Source organism: Dipodomys spectabilis, unplaced genomic scaffold (assembly GCF_019054845.1).
Source record: "Dipodomys spectabilis isolate Male_0828 unplaced genomic scaffold, ASM1905484v1 ptg000107l, whole genome shotgun sequence".
Classification (NCBI taxonomy): Eukaryota; Metazoa; Chordata; class Mammalia; order Rodentia; family Heteromyidae; genus Dipodomys; species Dipodomys spectabilis.
The window spans coordinates 1,124,666-1,145,241 of NW_024870784.1; the positions used below are offsets into that span (position 1 = coordinate 1,124,666).

General features: G+C 39.2%; 2 protein-coding genes across 10 annotated transcripts in view; both read right to left on the minus strand.

The window, feature by feature from the left end:
- The window catches only part of Synj1 (synaptojanin 1), an 88,510-nt gene extending 83,393 nt beyond the window's left edge, over nucleotides 1-5,117 (minus strand). For 8 of the 9 annotated variants that reach the window (XM_042687195.1, XM_042687193.1, XM_042687192.1 and 5 more), the window contains exons 1-2: nucleotides 5,026-5,117; nucleotides 3,914-4,059 (exon numbers count right to left, since the gene is read on the minus strand). In XM_042687195.1, coding sequence (XP_042543129.1) covers nucleotides 3,914-4,059; nucleotides 5,026-5,117 — 238 coding nt within the window. Of the gene's footprint in view, nucleotides 1-3,913; nucleotides 4,060-4,923; nucleotides 4,990-5,025 lie in introns of those variants that run through there. The other variant, XM_042687194.1, reaches the window with a different exon arrangement.
- Nucleotides 5,118-8,269: 3,152 nt separating this feature from the next.
- Nucleotides 8,270-20,576, minus strand: part of Paxbp1 (PAX3 and PAX7 binding protein 1) — a 36,240-nt gene continuing 23,933 nt past the window's right edge. Inside the window, exons 16-18 of the mRNA XM_042687184.1 lie at nucleotides 13,836-13,982; nucleotides 12,103-12,257; nucleotides 8,270-9,433 (exon numbers count right to left, since the gene is read on the minus strand). Coding sequence (XP_042543118.1) covers nucleotides 9,316-9,433; nucleotides 12,103-12,257; nucleotides 13,836-13,982 — 420 coding nt within the window. The 3' untranslated portion in view covers nucleotides 8,270-9,315. The remainder of the gene's footprint in view (nucleotides 9,434-12,102; nucleotides 12,258-13,835; nucleotides 13,983-20,576) is intronic.

The following is a 20,576-nucleotide window of genomic DNA, read 5'->3' on the forward strand; positions in this document are numbered from 1 at the left end:
AAAGGAAACCAAAAGTGGAGCTGTGGCTCAAATGATAGACAGCACTAGCCTTGAGCAAAAAAGCTCAGGGACAGTGCTCAAGCCCGGAGTTCAAGACCCAGAACCACCTATTTTGCCCAAACTGGTCTCAAACTCATGGGCTCTAGTGATTCATCCACTTTAGCCTTCCAAGCAGCAGGAGTATAGGCATAAAAGATTAAATCTATAGATGGACCTAGAGAAACTACATGAAGTGAAATAAACTAGGCACAGAAAAACTAAATGATGTCACATATGTGTGTAACCTGAAAAGCTCAATCTCACAAAAGCAGAATGTTGGCTACAAGAGGGAAGATAAGGTGGGGGTGATTTGGGACTTACTTGAGTTTGGTCAGGTGTAAAAATTCATCAGTTAGATAGAAGGAACTGCTCTATTGCACAGTAGTAATGACTACAGTCAACAATAATGTATCATATATTTCAACCTGGTCAGATAAGGGTACTTTTTCAAATTAAAGAAAATTTATTGGTTTTTAATCAGTTATGGGGCAGGGGGAATTTTACTGTTACATCTGTTTACACTGTATTCAACTCGTTTGAAAAGGGGATTTAGAATACTGCACCAAAAAGAAACAATAAATGTTATGAGGATATAATGCTTGATTACCTTTTTGAACAAAATCCAATGTATTTATATACAGAAGCAAACATAAAGTGCATACATTATATGTAAAAAATAACTAAGGACTAGAGCATGGTTCAAGTGGTGAATCACCTGTCTCACAAACATGAGGTCCAGAGTTTCAAACCCCAATACTACTCCCCCCACCAAAAAAGTAAAATTAAATTGTACTAGGACACAGCTCAGTGGTATAGTACTTCTCTGCATGTGTGAGTTGGGGGTCAATCTCAAACAATACACACACACATACACACACGCACACGCATACATGCACACACACAAGCAAGCACGTAGGATTGCTTGAAAACAAAAGGGAAGGGAGGGGCAAAAGAAAGGGGAGGGAAGAAGAGGGCAGGAGAGGAGGGAGAATACCATATTTCCAAACACTGCATGTTTATCAACCTCAAAATCTAAGTTTAGTCTTTCCTCCTAACATAAATTATTTAATAACTATTTGTTGTTCAAGTATAAGTAAAACATATTGAGAATCAGAAATAGCTAGGTGCTAGTGGCTCATGACTGTAATCCTTTCTACTCAGGAGGCTAAGATCTGAGGATCTCGGTTCAAAGTCAGCCAATTAACCACCAGAAAACTGGAAGTGGTTCAAGTGGAAGAGTGCTTGCCTTGAACTGATGAGTTCAGGGACAACACCCAGGCCCAGAATTCAAGCCCCATGACCCACCCAAAAAAAAAAAAAAAAAAAGAAAAGAAAAGAAAAAGAAATACAAGTATTACCAGGACAGTAAGGAGGGATAAGTTCTGGAGTTCTCAAGACTTTCTCCTTCAAGTAGCCAAGCATTCAGATACAGAAACTAAATATAATTTCATGTGATATGAAAACATAGTTAGATGCCATGGGACTACTATCTCTTGTCTAATAGGAACCTAGCTCAATTATAGACAAGAACATTAAAATTCTAGAAAAATGCTAGTTTAGGTAAAATCTACGAAAGAATGATTCCATTATCTAATACAATAAGGTCTATATAAGATTTGTTCAGAAATTGTCCGTCTAATTTAATTACATTAGAGTCAGAGCTAGATACCATTACTCATAAAAACTCTTCAGGTGGTTTATAATGTACTGCAAAGGCTGAAAACTATTGGCTCACTGATGAAGTTAAATCACTATGACTGATTTAAGTTTCAAGTTCTGTTTCAAGCTTGGAATCTATCCCAGGCTGGCTAGATTCATGATCCTCCTGCCTCAGCTTCCTGAGTACTGGAATTACATTTGTCAACAATCACATTAGGTGCCAAGCTCATTTTATTTTATTTTTATTTTTTTTTTGGGGGGGGGAGTCTGGTCGTGGGGTCTGAACTCTGGGCCTAGGCACTGTCCCTCAGCTCTTCAGCTCAAGGCTAGCGCTCTAACACTTGAGCCACAACGCCACTTCTGGCTTTTTTCTTTTTGCTTATGTGGCGCTAAGGAATCGAACCCAGGGCCTCATGCATGCAAGGCAAGCGCTCTACCACTGAGCTAACTTCCCAGCCCCGCCAAGCTCATTTTATAAGGCAAATTGTTCATATGAAAAAAAAAGGTTGTTAGGGATTAAATATCAATATTTTACTTTTCCACAGTACAGTGCCTATAAACACAATAATGTTGTGTATACTCCATAAAGTTAAAGGAAAGGATTTTGTATATTTTCATCATAAATAAATGTCTAATTTAACCATTATATAATGTATATTAGTAAATATTTTGAAATATCACATTACCTCACAAATACCATTTTATGCTTTTATCAGTTAAAAATTAAATTTAAGAGCATGAAATGTACCTTAAATCTTCAGTTTACATAGTATGAAAGAAATTATATATCCATTTAGAGAGAAAAGCAACATTGCAACTTTGTACTGAATTATTTAGCTTCAAATAATAAAGACAAATAGTTAAGAACTGGGAATAAAGATTAGAGGTAAAGTGCTTGCCTAGCATGTATGATGTCTTAGATTGGGTCCCCAGCCTTGAAAATAAATAAAATAATTAAGATAATGCTTTAATATTCTTCCTCCTTAAAATGAAAAATAATACCAAGATGGATGCTTTGGACTCTTTTCTAAATCATTATTTGGCATAACGATGACTGTAGTGGATTTTTAGAATGATTATTCTTAGGTTTCCTGACCTTGGGGTAAAGTATAGGAAAAATCCTAAAAGTATAGGAAATACACACTTTGTAATAAAAATATGATTTACCCTTTCAATTATGAGTAAGCACAATTTTAAAGACAGATAAGAGTGGAGCATGACGGTATACACTTACAATCCCTCATGAGGATGAGGTAAGGGAATTATGAATTTGGAGTTAGCTTGGGCTACAGAGGGGATCATGTCTTAAAAAATAATATATTTTTTTAAAAAGACAAGGAACATTAATTTGGGTAAGATTAATAAGCAGCTGAGACTGTTTCACATAGTTAACCATACCTCCACACCCATTTTCTACTGAAGAATTTTTTAGTATAAGAAGTACATTTGTAGCATGAAAAAGTATGTACTACAGATTAATAATGTAACATGGTATTTTTAGGTTTACTTAAATACAAATAAAACCCTTGGAACAACTGAGTTTATACTATTATTTATTTTTAATTTTTATTTATACTATTTTTAATTTTTTAAATGTTAGGAAATAAACAGCAAAGATAAAGAACAGGTAGTCATCACTAGAAAACTGCTAAAAATATGCTATCATATTTCAAACAACATCTAACATGGGGTTTTGCCTCTATATTATATTAAGAACAAACATAATATTCAAATTAATCTTATTTTTAATTTCAGCCATCTGCCACAGAATAACCCAAACCTCTTTTTTTGCCAAGCAGTAAGTAATCTGAAATCAAATTGCACTTGAAATTCTAGAATTTAAAATTCTATTAATAAAAATGCAAGAATTAAACATAAGAAACTCCAACGATATTAGATACTATTTTTATTCACTATGGTTAAAAGGCCAAGCAAGGTAGTTTATGGGTTTGTGGGATATGACATAATTGCAACAATATTTCTTTGGAAAACCACACACTTTTGGAAGCACCCCAAGCAGAGGGGAAAAGTCAGTCCTGTATCTGAAATCTGCACCTTCCAACAGGAAGTTTACAGGAAATTAAGATATCATGAAATTCAGTGAGCGCATTATCAGTCTTTCCTTCCCCCCCCATTTCCCTCTCACCCCCCGAAATCTGCTGAATCTAAGTTTCAAATCAAGAGGCCAGGATAGTTGAGCTATAACATGACTTACAGAGGAGAGCCACAGCCCCGGACTCAAACATGAGACAGTCTTCCTTATGCCTCGTTTCCACTATGACGCTGAAAGGTGGAGGATCCAATTTGTGATAGATCCGAAATCCTTTGCTGAACGCCATTCTCCTTTCTTCAGAGGAAACCCTGTGAAAAGCATGCAAAGCAAAGCAAATGAAATTGCGGAGATGGCAAGGCACGCAGAGATCCCCTCCCTGCTAGGTTTGGATGGGGGGTGGGGTGGGGAAGGGAGAATGAAGGGAGAGGAAGGTCGGGGTGAATGGTTTATTCCAAAAGGTAAATCGTCCACCACCACCGCGGGGAAAAAAGAAAAAAAAAGGAAAACTAGTAAATTCTCAGAGGAGGACAAAACAGGGGTAACACTGCAAGTTCAGGTTTGGTGAAGATGAGTTTCCCATTTATGTCTGCCGAAAGGCAAGATTTTTTTTTTTGAGCGTGTTTTCCTTCGGGGTTGGTCAGCCGCTTCCAGCTTTCAAGATGTGTCTCAAGGCTTGAAGGGAAATGACTGGGAAAGTTCCAGCGGAGCCTTAGCGGTGGGGGGGGGGGGGGGGGGAAGGTGAACCAGGTGGGTGGAAAAGCTCCTTAGGGGGCCCGAGAGGGAAAGGATTATCCCACAGCGCGGGCTCTCCGGGGCCGGGAAGCGACGCCGGCCCCCGCCCAGCCCGGGGCCACCGCGGCCAGCGGAGCCCGTCCGCGGGAAGGGCCACCGCGGAGGAGTCACGATTCCGGGCGCCGGCTCGACCGCGGAGCCGGGGTTCCCGAGAGGCTGCCCGCCGAGGCAAGCGGCTCCGCCCAGAGGGCACGGGGATGCCGGGCAGCCCGTCGCCTCCATCACGCGCCTGAAGGGATGTCCCGCCGGCCGGCCTGAAGGGGCTCCTGCCCGCCCGCAGGCTGCCGGGCGCTGTCACCACAGCCTCAGCCCGCCGCCACGGCCCGCGCCCCCCCCGCCGCCCCTCAGCCCCCGCCGGGCTGCCCGCAGCCGCCCCTCACCGGTCCCCGCGGAGACGACCAGGGAGCGCGTCCTCCCGTCCGCGCCGCCGGTGGGTCTGGCCCCGCGGCGGCTGCTCCCCGCCCCCCCGCCGGCTACCTCACCTCTTCCTCCGGCTCCTCCTCCTCCTCCTCCCGCAGCCGCCGGAGTCGCCCGAAACGTCACTTCCGCCCCAGCAGGCCCATCTCTTCCGCATTGCGCTGCGGCCGGGGGCGGAAGGACCGCCCCTTGCGGGGGAAAGGGCGGGGCGTCCGGAGCGGCCCCCACCTCGCCCGGCCGCCCCGCGGGCGGGCGCGAGACACCCACTGAGGCCGCGCCCCCACCTGCGGCGACCTTGGCTCGAGTGTGGCCCGCTGCTCGGATCGCACACGCCGGTGTCACTGCCGGGAATGCCGGGAGAGGGAGGATCTGGCCCCTCACGTGGGCTCTTCGGGGCTCCCCGTGGGCGCTGGGGAGGGACTCCCGGGAAGAGCTGTGGGGGCTGAGTGTGGTGTCGTGCCCGACTTGGGCCGCGGGACCACCCCTCGCCGCCCCCGCGGCCGCCCAGGCCGGACCGTGTGCGCCCGCGCCCACCGCGCGGCGCCTGGAGAGCTGTCCATGGTGGCTCCCGCCCGCGGCGCCCTGCGGGGAAGCGGCATGAACACGGGGGCCTACTTTGGAAATGTTCTCTTCTCTACCTGTTCTGGGGTCGGCTGTACCTGCCCAGGAGAAGGGAACCGCCGACCAGGACCCCAGAGCAGAGCTAAAACACACCCGGGTCACTGGAGGGCGAGTAGTACCCGCCAACCACGGGATTTAAAAGGCCTCAAGTCTTCATCTGCGTCCCTCAGCAGATCATGCCTGCATATATGGTTTGCATTTCAGACATCCTCAGGTTCCATTGCAAACCCGAAGAACCCAGCACACCAAAAATATTTCCACTTGCCTTTACCATTTTTTTAAACCACTTCCCCTTCTTGGTATTATTTTATCAGCAAAAGCAGATTTTAAATTCATTATGTTGCACAATACCATTTCCTCCTCTGGGCTCTGTCATGTGACATTTCTCCATTTTAGGGGAGCTGTTTTCAGGATACTAAATTAGCTAAAATATGTTAGGCAAGACACCACTTACAGGTCAAAAAAGGGGAAATCAAACATAGATTTAGTTCTGACAATTAGAGATTTTCATCTCATTCTCATCTGGCTGTCTCATCTCCCTAGAAAATCTTTTTGCTCTTTGTAGTGATTACCCACAACAGCCTTAGTACTAAACTAAATATTAGTCTACTGGACTCTGGCTGTACACATTTTCCTTTCCAAAACAATCTGTTTCATTTGCAGAATGCATACTTGGGGCGGGGAGGGAGGAGGGAAGAGGAGAAACCTAAATTGGAGTTAAGTGAGAATGGAATTTTTCTTAATTACAATTTTCAAGTTCAGTGCCTTTTATAACCCTGGTACATACAAAAAAAAAAGATTCAGGCAAGACTTTAGTGAATTGTGCATATCACTTGGAAGATACCTTTTTGTAAAACTTATTTCAATTGTCATGAAGGAACAATCTAACACTTAAAAGGCCTTTAACCCCAAACCCAAGAAGACTTCACGTCAGTCATTGTGAAGCTGCACCAGCACCAGAAACCCTTCCTTTCTTAAGATGGGGACCCATGAACACTAAGCTCTTTCTAAACAATGTTCTGCCTATTCCTGGTTCCTTCTGATTTTGTACTAAAATAAAAACTTTTGTACTAAAGTCAAAACTTATACTGGAAGTGAGGGAAGGGGTGACATTGTCCAAAAACAAATGTACACTTAATCCAACTTACGTAACTGTAACTCCTCTGTACATCACTTTTATTTAAAAAATTGAGTAATCTTACTCAGCCATTAAGAAAAATTAAATTGAAACCGTTGTACAATTACAAAAAAAAAAACAACCCAACACCTAAACCTTGTGTTGTAATTGCTGTTTTCCAGTTAAACCTGGAGTAGCAGAACCCATTCCTAGAGATGCGTAGCTTTGCCATATCCTCTCAGAACAGATAATTTGTCACTAAATAATACGTGCAGGGTTTTAAAAGTATAAGGTACTTACATATTTTTTTCCTGTGCAAATTTCCTATACACTGCTTTAGTTACAGCACTTGAAAACAACTAGACCAACTTGGAAGTGTCTTTAGGGTGACAAAATACAGGTTAAGTGGCATGTAAACTTCCTAGTGAGAGTTTAACACTCTCTTGACTTTGGGCAACTGAGAGAGGCTGGTGATAACCTAAAAAGCAATACCACTCCCCCTCAAAAATTCCATATTCTAATGTTTCAAGCATATGAATGGCAATTTTGGAAGAAAAAAACACTTTGCAGATATGCTGGATTCAAGATCTTGAGATTATTCTCATTATCCAGGTAGATTCTAAATGTAATCCTGATAGAGGTAGAGAAAAATTAAGACACTCAGGGAACGGTGATGTGTGAAGACAGATGCAGAGACTGGAGTAATATGACAAAAACCCAGGACATCAGCAGCCATCAGAACAATTTGAAGCCAGGTGCTGGTGGCTCATGTCTATAGTCCTAGCTGCTGAAGAGACCAAGATCTGAGGATTGAGGTTTAAGGCCAGCTCAGGCAAGAAAGAGACTCCAATTAACCAAACTGGAAGTAGAGCTGTGGCTCAAAGTGGCAGAGAGACAACTCAAGGACAGTGCACAGGCCAAGTTCAAGCCTCAAAACTGACAAAAATAAATAATTTCCAGATAAGCAATTTTCAGCCCCTAGAACTCTGAACTAATTTCTGCTGTTTTAAGCCACCAAATCAATTTGCAGTAGTTCATTATAGCAAATGGGGATTTCCGTTCTTAAGAAATAATGTCCTTTAGCCATTAGTTTAGGAATGAAAATTGCCTGACTGAGATATGAAGACCACTTCTTTTATATAGTCTTATCCTAAATTCACCTTGCATCAAAATCCTACTGCAGTGTTCAATCTTGAAACCCAAGAAACTCAATGAATTTCATATGCTAAAAGCGTGAGTTTACTTTCTGGAAGAATTCTTAAACAGAAGAAGAGCAATGGTCTATTTGGTTTGGAAACATTGTGTAAGGCCTGAATACATATGCGTATTTGTTTTATTCCACTGATGATGATCAAGTGTTCTGACTTTAATTCTGAAGTCTAAAACTCATCCAAAATGAAGAGCATGGATTTAGCTTTTTATGAAAAAGATAAAAGTTGATATAGTGTATGACACTTCTAAATACTATTTGCATTGGTCAAGGGCACACATAAAACACTTCACAGTTTCTCACTATATTAGGGTTATATGAAATGCTCTAAAATTAGTCACCAGCAAAGTACAACAGAGAATATACTTAAAAATTAATTTAATGCTTGGCTAAAGCTTAATTACATGTATAATTATCAAACAATAGTCCTTAATTTCCAAAAAGTTCCTCTTTTGAAAATCACAGAATCAGAAAGCATAAACTTTAAAACAAGTTCTCTGACTATTTACAACGTGGTATAAACATTATAGAAGACCATGGATATTAAATTGCCTGTGTGTGGCTAATCAGCAAGGCGTATTCTTTATTGCATATATAACTCACATATGTGGGATTTAAAATATGATAAGACTACTAAAATTCAAATGCATGTATCTGTAATCTTGGCAGGGAGTAAAAAAATAAAAATGTATGAGACAGGACAGTCAGTTTAAACCATGCAGTTAGGTTGTGGGCTTATGAAAATTCTATGTTCCACCTGAATCTATATTGCATATATTATTTTGAGTTCACATTAAACCCACAATTGCCTACAGTGATGATTCAATGAAGAAAGGTCAACATTCACTCAATGACTAAGTCCATAACTAAACTCTCAATTTAAGGCAGCACAGCTAGAGTGACAGCAAGGCTAACCACGGAGATGAACATTTATTTAGTCACTTGCCAGCCCTTTTGTTGCAACAAAATTTTTCTAAGACAATTTGCTACTGGATCATTTTCTGCTGTTAAAGGCTTCCTCTGTAGAAAAACACCACACATTTCCAGTGTGAAGGTCCATGGTGGTATAAATATATATATGTATATATATGCATAATTACATAATTTACACTGCACACATCGTTTATAGAGGACAGTTAAATGAGAGGGTAAATTTGAATGACCATACAAAATACTTTTGTAAACAAAGTATGACAGGCAGTAAGGAAAACATTCATAGACTCCTAGAAATAATCTGAATTCCTTTCATTCTGAAGAAACTGCATTTAAGGACACAGTATTGAATATAATGGATTTTTGTATTAAAATGAGAATTAGTATTTTACAATTTAAGAAACTTTACATATTTACAAAATTTATACACTAGGAATGATATTAAAAGCAAATAAGCTTTCCAGTCTCACAGATCTATTTTCCTTCAACCAATGACTTAAATTCCTTTACATTGTGATCACTTGCAACAGATGTAGCATGATCCAAGGCATGAACACTGGCAAGAAGTTTTACTATCTGTTTTATGTTTTCCCTAAAAGAAAAAAAAATGTAGTATACCATTAATACAGTTGAAAATATTCTTCAAATCAATTTTTCTAATTATACATTTTTTAAGAATGGGCAATAAAGATACATATAGCATACATGCAACTTAAAGAATGTTTTAAAAAATCTGGTATTTATCCACATAAAACATGTAAATGTTTAAATAACTGGCCCAGAGACATGAAACCAAAACAATTTTATATGAATGACATTCATCAATATCTGCAAAGCAAATGATCACTCTTTAAACTCCATCATAGATCCATCTCCCTTTTCTTCCCAACTCAGAGTTCCAGCTCTTGTATAGCTGCAACATAAAATATGTCTATGTGCCTTTTTTTTTTGGGTCCGGTCGTGGGGCCTGAACTCTGGGCCTGGGTGCTGTCCCTCAGCTCTTCAGCTCAAGGCTAGCGCTCTACCACTTGAGCCACAGCTCCACTTCCGGCTTTTTTCTTTTTGCTTATGTGGTGCTGAGGAATCGAACCCAGGGCCTCGAGCATGCAAGGCAAGCGCTCTACCACTGAGCCACCTTCCCAGCCTGTCTATGTGTCTTTTACCACAAGTGCACCCAGATCCTGCAGAGTTTCCATTCTAAGACATTCACTAAACAAAGCAGAATTTGGCTTTCCTTTGCACCCTAGCTGGAAGTCACCCTACCTAATGATGAAAAACTCAAGTTTGGCAACATCTGAATTAACTAAAGGATTGGTGAACACAGATCACCTAGCACAATGCAGTTATGATTCAGTCAGTGGAGCCTAAGAATCTATTTCGAACAACTCTCAGATGGTACTGATGCTGCTGGATTCAGGAAGCCCTCTTGAAGAATGACTCTGGTTAAAGGCTGAACCACTTTTCTCATTACTCTATTAAGTCTTAGTAATATCTTTTAGGGAGAGTTTAAAATCTGTAAAACTTTGGAACCCACAGGGAACCACTCTCTGTATAATATACAGCAGGTGTTTAAATAGTGGCTGAAGCTCTATAGAGAAGCCAATACTGTTTGTTGAAAGTTAACCACAAAAAAAAAAAAAAAATTGCTAAGTTTATGTAAATCAGTTTAAAAAGTGATAGGAAAAAAACACAGAGAAAAACAACAAATAACTGATACCAAAATACACAAAATAAAAATATAAACCAACATTATATGTCTCAGAATTTATCATTACCACTTATCTAGTACCATTACTATCCATCTGCCCTGTTTTAATTTTGTCATGAAAAAACAAGTTATCTTGCTACATGGTTCTTTCATTAACAATTTGTCACAAGTTTTCTTTTCTAATGTGATCAGACCAAAACAAACACATTAAGAATATATGAAATCAAAATTTAATAAGGAAATTCTTTTAAACCATACTAGTAATTATTATCTAAGTTAATTTTAATTAATCATAGTTAATAAGTTAATAGTACTAATAATATTTATGTTAGACATTTATCCCACAATTACACAGGCATTCACATCAATGCCCAGAGAAAGGAAAATGACTCACACACCTTCCTAGCAATTTGGATAAAAATCAGACATAATAGGTATTCCCAAAGAAAACTCATTAGATAACTTTTGCTCCATGAAATACACAAAGAAACCTTAACACGGAGCAGAAAAGCTCGGAAGTTGGGTCTCACAAGGTAGTTAGATCAGGCTTGCCTGAAACTGCAGATCCTCCTGCCTCCACATCCTAACATGCTGGGATACATGGCCATATTTTCCAGGCTATAGCTATATAATGAAGCTCTAAGGACCAAAATTTATTTTATCCTAAGATCCTGTGATTGCTCCAATTCTTTACTAAAGAGACACAAAAAAAACCCAATAGTTTACTCATTCCAGAGAGCTGGTCCTTGCTGTATATATCCTTCCCTAATCAACATGATTTTAACATTCATTGGAAAGACATTAAAACTCCTAAAATGTCTGGGCCCAGTGCCTCAAGCCTATAATCCTACTAGCTCCTTGAGGGGATGGAAATGTTTCGCAGTTTTAAGGCCAGTCTGGGAAAAAGTTCACAAGACACCGCTCAGCAAAATGGTATGTGCCCATTTATTATCCCAGCTACAGCAGAAGCCCAAGAGCTGGGTACCTGTGCTGTCACATATGCCTGTTATCCTTAAGGATAACATATGCAAAAGCATAAGTTAGAGGATCACAATTTTTGAGGTAGGCAAGATCCTACCAGTCTGGAGGCATGGCTTAAGAAATAGAGCCTCTGCTTTGCAAAATAGAGGGCCCAGACTTCAATCCCCCGTACAGTTACAAAAAGAACAACAAAAAGAAGAAAAAAAAGACTCTACTTGTAGGCTTTTTTTTTTTTTTTTGGGGTCGGTCGTGGGGCCTGAACTCAGCCTGGGTGCTGTCCCTCAGCACCTTCAGCTCAAGGCTAGTGCTCTACCACTTGAGCCACAATGCCACTTCTGGCTTTTTCTGCTTATGTGGTGCTGAGGAATTGAACCCAGGGCCTCATGCTTGCAAGGCAAGCACTCTACCATTGAGCCACCTTCCCAGCCCTACTTGTAGGCTTTTAGTCTCATAATACTAAGTGAATGTATAATTTAACTGAAAATAACTCCACTTAAAATGTTTAAATAACAGTAAAACTGAAAACTAAAGAAACTCAACATCACTATTCCAATAAGTTATAAAAACATCACCTTGCATTTCTTTTTTCCACATCAGAGCATCCAATGCTATTCCTGTAAATTGTATCTGCTAAATGTACAAGGTATCGGCAAAAGTTTTCTAACTGAGAAATAGTTCTTTCTCCTTTCAGATTTATGAACCACTGTTTGGGGAAACAATTTATTACCTATGTAGAAGAAAGACGTAAAATAAAATAGTTAAAACACAGTAAAGAAACATGTCTATAAGCTGAATATGTATACTAGAGATAATGTACTTACAGACTTACCATTAAACTATAATAATTATTCTGAAGGGATTTTTTAAACATATTAATATTACAAAGCAAAATTTTTAAAACTTTGTCTGGTATTTAAATAAATTAGGGACATAAAATGAACAATCAATGGCTTGACTGGTCAGTCTTCTAGGATACCCTGAGCAAATTGAATTATCCTTCATGAGAAGCTTTTGGTACAAAACCACACGCACAAATGTCCACAACTTAGTGACTTCCACACAGGTGGTAAGTCAAGCTGCCCTCAATATGGTTAGAGCATCCATCCCAGAGGTATAGTCCAGGGTAAGGGCCTTCTTAGTAAGGTAAATAGGGGACTGTGGCAGAGCCAAAGCTTAAGGGTGAGACTTATTCTCTCGTGGGACAGGTCTGCCTGGCATGGGTGATCAAATAGGTAGAGAAGGCTCACCACTACAAGAGTCAAGGGGTCACTCGAGCAATGCCTGATTCCAGGGCTAGAACAAAGCACGTACATAATGAAATAGAACAGCTCACACCAGAAAGAAGAAACACCCCCCTCTCTCAAAATGAGTGAACACTTCCTAAGTTTACAGAGTGAACTCTACAAGGAAAATCTGCAACAATTTCTGCCAAAGGCACAGAATTTGAATCTAATCAAGAAACTATCAGAAAAAAGGACATTCTATAAGATCACTGGCCTATCATGTTCAGAAATATGTTCAGAAATATCAAGGTTAACAAGGTCAAAGGAAGGCCGAAAAACTTCTGCATTAAAAAAAAACTATGCTAATTAAATGCAATACATGATTAGGGTATTTCTTTTGTCAGTGAAAGATGTTCTGACATAGTGACAAATGTCCACTGGAAAGTTTTCCAAAGGATTAGGAACAAATAACACATAAATGTTCATTTTCCTGATGTTATGATGACATCCTAATCATGTAGCCTAATATCAATTATTTGTGTAAGATATACATAAATGTATTAGGTGTTAGGGGATAGTATCTGATACACTGATTTTTCAAAGGGAAAAATAGTGCAGTGCTACTTGCAAACTTTTGTTAATTTTGTTTGTTTCAAAATGTCTTTTGCAAGTGCTAGAGAGTACCTAGCTAGCACATATGAAACTCTGAATTCCAACTCCAGTACCACCACCAAAAAAGGGCGGGAGGGGTGTATTTTATCAAATAGTGTGCCTTACATAAGTAGAAAATGATATTATTTAAATAGAAGTTATTAATCATTGCTCAAAGTTACATTTATTCAGTATAGTTTTGCTAATACCTACAAAAATAGATATAAACAGGCATGTACATATACATTTATAGACTGTCATGTAACAAGGAGGGGATTGGGACTACATGGAGGGTCAACACATAGTCTTCCTCACATCATACCCAATAACTAAAGGGAATTTATACCGTTCTCATTCCCCTTCACAAACTAAGAAAACAATACATTTAATCCAGGTACTTTAAATACTAGAACACAGGTCATTTAACTCACATTTTGGGCTTTTTTGATGCTGTCATCTCCATATTCTGAATTCTGAAAGGCCATAAGGATGTATCTATTTAATAAACCATCTATTGATAACTCCTGTAGTGTTTTATTTGAAAAAATGCCATACCACTGAAGAAAATTTCCCAATAGCTAGGAAGAAAAAGAAAATAAGAAACAATGTTAAATCAGGCACAAAGTGCATTTAATTACAAAGTAAAACATGACATACAGTTGATGTTTTCCCAAACTATTAGTAAGCACTTGAATTTTAATTAGCTAAGATTTAAGTAACCACACATAGCTAGTGGCCACTGTATTGTTCAGGACACATATGAAACATTTTCTATCAGTGCAGAAAGTATTACTTGGGCAATGCTGATTCCTTGCTGATTCTTTCAATGCTGATTTTTAAGTTTAAAATTATACCTAAGCTAATCCAATGTCCAGACACACACAGACAAGACACAGATAGACAGACAGACAGACAGACAGACAGACACACATACACACACACACACACACACACACACACACACACACACACACACACACACACTCATGCAAAGAAGCCAGGGGTGGGGGGCGGGAGGATTGTCTTTTTCTGACTGTAACACTGCATACTACAAGCTAGGGCTCAGTTATGTTCCCTGGATAATTCAAGTTACTCAAGTTCAATACTGTAAAACAAAAACTAATCAGATAAAATGGAAGTCATATCTCATCCCACCACGAGAATTTCTAGCTCCCCACTTATTTCTCAACTTAGTAAAATGAGAACTACTGCTTCTAAGGCCACAAACCTGTAGGTAGTTCTTGGTCTCTCCCTCTAGTTAACTGATTCCACCTCTGCCTCTCTAGTTCCCACTGACACTCAACTAATCTATAACACTGCTATCTCTTCATGCATCCTGAAGCTATTCCAGTGTTTATGAGTGTGAGTTCTGCAGCAACCTGTCTCAAGCAGGGTTCCATGACAGAAATAATCTGACACAAAATGATTTGCATGACTTTATTAAATTTTCCCTAAGACCTTAATATATCCCAAGAAAATATAACACCATCCTTGGTGTATAACAAGTCAATCATTATACTCAGTAGAGGTCTTGGGATTTTTTGTATCCTCTTATAGAACCCTGTTGAGAGAAGCCCTCAAGAAACCTACTGGCCTACGCTGGTTCCCAGCTCTACGACTATATACTGATTCTGGGCAGATTATTCTGTGCCTCGCTGTCTTGTCCACTGTGTGAGAGCAATACAGATACCTTAGAGCCACACGAAAGATTCAAACAGATGACATATTCAAAGGTTGTGGCACAGTGCTTGATACACAGAAAATAAATAGTAGGCAAAATAATCTTAAAAATAATAAGGCTGAAGGGCTGGTTCAGTGGTACATTGCTTCTCTAGAATGTATAGGGGCTAATTTTACACCTAGTTGCCACTAAAAGAAAAACACAAGCACAAAAAAAAAAAAACAATGATAAATGTATGTAGAGCTTAATAAAATGCGGAGCAGGTACCGTAGCTCACACTAACCCGAGCTACTCAGGAGGCAACGAAAGAACACCTGCCTTTGCATATATGAGGCCTTGAATCCAAATACCAGTCCTTCCAAAAAACAAAATAATAAAAATAGCAATTTATGTTCCTCCATGCTAAAAACGTTCCGACACCCTCACATATATGGCCAATTTTCAATGAAAGTATAAAAGCAATTCAAGAAAGGACAATCTCTATCACAAATGGTGCCGGTACAAAGGAACTTTAAAACAAGCCTCACACCCACAATAAAAACTAAATCAAAACAATATAGAACTGAATAAAATTAGAACTCAACACCAAAAGCCACCAAAGAAAGTCCGGTATCACATGGAGGCTGAACAGCACACTGCTGAATCATGAGTGGGTCATGGAAGAGATTAGAAAGGAAATTCAAATGTTCATGCTATTCAACAAAAATGAACACACAAAATATCAGCTCCTCTGGGACACAGCAAAGGTAGTACTCAGAGGCAAGTTTATAGCTCTGAGCTCCTACATCAACAAATTGGAGAGATCTGAAACTGACAATTTAATGACACATCTAAACCTCCTTGAAAAAGAGCAGCAAGATAAACCCCAATCCAGTAGACGGAAAGAAATAATCAAAATTAAATCAGAATTAAATGAATTAGAATCCAAAAAAACTATAGAAAGAATCAACAAAACAAAGAGTTGGTTCTTTGAAAAACTTAACAAAATTGACAGACCCTCAGCAAATCTTATCAGAAAAAGAAGAGAACACACCCAAATTAATAAACTCAGAGATGAGAATGGAAACATCACCACGGAAACAACCAAGATTCAGAACATTATAAGGGAATACTTCTCAAAACTTTATGCTAATAAGTTTGAGAACTTGACAGAAATGGACCTCTTCCTAGCAAATATTGACATGCCAAAACTAAACCAAGATGAGTTAAACTATCTTAACAGGCCCATATCAAGCATTGAAATAGAAACAGCAATAAGAGACCTCCCAGCTAAGAAAAGTCCAGGACCAGATGGTTTCACAGCGGAATTTTACAAGGCCTTCAAAGCAGAGCTCACACCAATTCTCCTCCAACTCTTCAATGAAATTGAAAGAGAAAGCTCATTACCGAACACATTCTATGAAGCCATCATAACCCTCATCCCAAAACCAGGCAGGGACTCATCAAAGAAAGAGAACTATAGACCCATTTCTTTGATGAACATTGATGCAAAACTTCTCAACAAAATTTTGGCCAATCGACTTCAACAATTCATCCAAAAAATCATACACCACGATCAAACAGGATTCATTTCAGGGATGCAAAGCTGGTTCAATATACGCAAATCAATTAATATTATTCAGCACATCAACAGGAGCAAGAATAAGAACCACATGGTTATCTCAATAGACGAAGAAAAAGTATTCGACAAGATCCAACACCCCTTTATGATGAAGGTTTTGGAAAAATTAGGAATCCATGGAACATTCCTCAATACAATAAAGGCTGTATATGACAAACCTACAGCCAGCATTATACTCAATGGTGAAAAACTAAAGCCGTTTCCTCTTAACTCAGGAACAAGACAAGGATGCCCACTCTCTCCACTTCTCTTCAATCTAGTATTAGAATGCCTAGCTACAGCAGTAAGACAAGATGCAGACATAAAGGGGATCCAAATAGGGAAAGAAGAAATAAAACTCTCCCTCTTTGCAGATGACATGATCTTGTATTTAAAGAATCCCATAGACTCCACTCCCAAATTACTCAAGCTGATTCAAAACTTTGGCAAAGTAGCAGGTTATAAAATTAACCCCCAAAAATCAATGGCTTTTCTGTATGCCAACAATGAGAAAAGTGTGGCTGAAATTAGGAAAGCAACTCCATTTGTAATAGCCCCACAAAAAATAAAATACCTAGGAATTAACTTAACTAAAGAAGTGAAGGACCTCTATGATGAAAACTTTAAAATCTTGAAAAAGGAAATCAACACAGAACTTAAAAAATGGCAAAACCTCCCATGCTCCTGGATTGGAAAGATTAACATCGTGAAAATGGCAATACTTCCCAAGGCTATCTACAAATTCAACGCAATACCTATCAAAATTCCACCCTCATTCTTCAAGGAAATAGAAGAGGCAATCCAAAAATTCATATGGAACAATAAAAGACCCCGAATAGCAAAAACGCTCCTCAACGGAAAGAACACTGCTGGAGGAATATCAATACCAAATTTCAAACTCTACTATAAAGCCATAGTAATCAAAACAGCTTGGTATTGGCATAAGAACAGACCTCAGGACCAATGGAATAGAATTGAAAACCCAGAAATGAACCTACAGACCTATAGCCATCTAATCTTCGATAAGGGAGCTAAAACAATACAATGGAAGAAAGACAGCCTCTTCAGTAAATGGTGCTGGCAAAATTGGTTAACTACATGTAGGAAACTAAAGCTAGATCCTTATATATCACCCTGCACCAGAATCAACTCCAAATGGATCAAAGACCTCGAAGTCAAAGCAGACACTCTGAAAACATTACAGGATGGAATAGGAGAAACCCTAGGTCTCCTTGGCTCAGGCCGAAATTTTCTGAATAGAGACCCGGAAACACAACAAATCAAAGAAAGGTTGGACAAATGGGATTGCATAAAGTTGCAGAGCTTCTGCATGGCAGAGGACATAGCTAGCAAGATCAATAGAAAGCCCACAGATTGGGAGAAGATCTTTACTAGCCATACAACGGACAAGGGTCTCATATCTAAAATATACTTGGAACTCAAAAAATTAAACCCCCCAACAACAAATCCTCAAAGAAACAACTGCCCAATAAATAAGTGGGCGAAAGACTTAAAGAGAAACTTCTCTGAAGAAGAAAGAAGGATGGCCAATAGACACATGAAGAAATGTTCAACATCCCTAGCCATAAAAGAAATGCAAATCAAAACAACATTGAGCTATCACCTCACTCCAGTTAGAACGGTAAAAATCAAGAACTCTAACAACAACAGATGCTGGAGGGGATGTGGACAGAAAGGAACCTTACTTCATTGTTGGTGGGAATGTAAACTTGTTCAACCACTTTGGAAAGCAGTATGGAGGTTCCTCAAAAGACTTCACATAGAACTCCCCTATGACCCAGCAATCCCACTTTTGGACATTTACCCAAATGTTTACAAACAAGACCACACTAAAGCTACCAGCACAACTATGTTTATTGCAGCATTATTTACCATAGCTAAGATATGGAACCAACCCAGATACCCCTCAGTAGATGAATGGATCAAGAAAATGTGGTATATATACACAATGGAATTCTATGCCTCAATCAGAAAGAATGACATTTCCCCATTTGTTAGGACATGGAAAGGCTTGGAAAAAATTATATTAAGTGAAGTAAGCCAGGCCCAAAGAAACATAGGTCCCATGGTTTCCCTTATTTGCAATATCTAGTATATGTATGAGTCAAGCGGAAAAGGTCAGATAATGTGATGTTAGGAAAACGAACCCTTAAATATGTATTTTAATGTTTTTGTTTCTTTCATGCATGTGTTTCTAACGCATTTATAAGATTATTTCTTTGTTGCTTTGTATGTCCCTCCCCCACAGTGTAACCCCCACTTTCACTATATTTGATGTCAGTATAACTTGTGGAGGAGATGGGGACAAACAAGTCGTTTAAGGATTCAGGTGGACCTGTTGCAACAATGAGAAGTACAAAATGTCATATCAAAAATGAGCTTTACAATGTCGGTGTAGGGGGGGGGGAGGAGGGGAAGGATTGGGCGGGGGGGGGGGGGGGGGGGAGAGGGGAGGCTGGGAAGGGAGGTAAAGGGTAAACAAAGGAGGAGGCTGCAATGCTTGGTAAGAAATGTATGCATTATCCTGCCCATGTAATTGTAACCCCTCTGTACAGTATGTTCTCAAATAAAATAAAATTAAATTAAAAAAAAAAAAAAAGAAATGTACTTATTATCTTGCCCATGTAATTGTAACTCCTCTGTACAGTATTTTCACAATAAAAAAAAGAAAAAGAAAAAGAAAAAAAAAAAAAAACAACATAGAACTATGGGTAAAACTAAAACCTTAGTGAATACTGATTTCTTAGGTACAGCATCTCAAGTACAACTTTTAACAGCATAAGGTGATAAATCAGACATTATCAAAATAAAAGTCTTCTATACATGGAATGCTTGTTACAAGAAACATTACACATTTAAAAAAACCCACAAAAGTAAACAACCTCTGACAAAAGACTTCTCCCTAGAACTCAAAGCTCAATGTAAAACAGTACAATTTAATACGTGAGCAAAAAATCTGAAAAGACAGATGGCAAAGAAGCACAATAAAATAGGCTCCACAAGTCTGGCAATATCCTATATGGGAGAGAAAGCAGGACAAGAATGTTCACATGGTAGGGGAAAAGGCAGAATGGCCCAGCCTCAGCCACTCTGGAAAACAGCCTTGCCTACTTCACTCAAGTGAAATGAAAACCTATCAACTCAGAAATCCCTGTAGCAGCTATATTCAGAATTACCCCAAGATGGAAGCAATCCAAATTTCCTTCAACTACGGAATAGAGAGCAAACAACACAATAGAAAAACACAACTCAGGTATATTCATCCACCTTATAGTAGAATATTACTCAGCAATAAAAAGCTGTGAACTACTGATAGTGCTCATAATAGATTGAGTCTCAAATGCATTATGTTAGGACTCAAAATGGTCTACAATTCCATTGATAAGACATTCTTGCAAAGAAAACCAGAAGACATAAACAGATTGGGAGATGGCCAGCAATAAGATGTAGGGTTGACTATACAAGGAATTTCTGGGGACATTGCAAGTGTAACATGCCTTTCATTTTGGAAGCAACGACATGAATATAATCATTATATTCTCTCATGAGAACTCACATAACTACACAGCAAAAGGAAAGAAGGGGGAAGGAGGAAAGGAAAAAGAAAGGAGGAAAGAGGGAATGAGGGAGAGAAAGGTAAGGAAAGAGAGAGACAAAGATGGGAGAGGGGGTTGGAGAAAAGAGAAGGAAGGAAGAAAAATCAGTATGGTGGCTTCCTAAAATTTTTAGGAAAAAGATCAACCTTTCATATAAGCTCATGGACTCCTGACCGCTTCCCAAACTCGAACTATCCTATACATTTTTTTTTCAAGTCTTCCTAGCGTGGCCTGCTCTCCATCACCTCAGAGCCAAATTCTATTTAATTCCTCA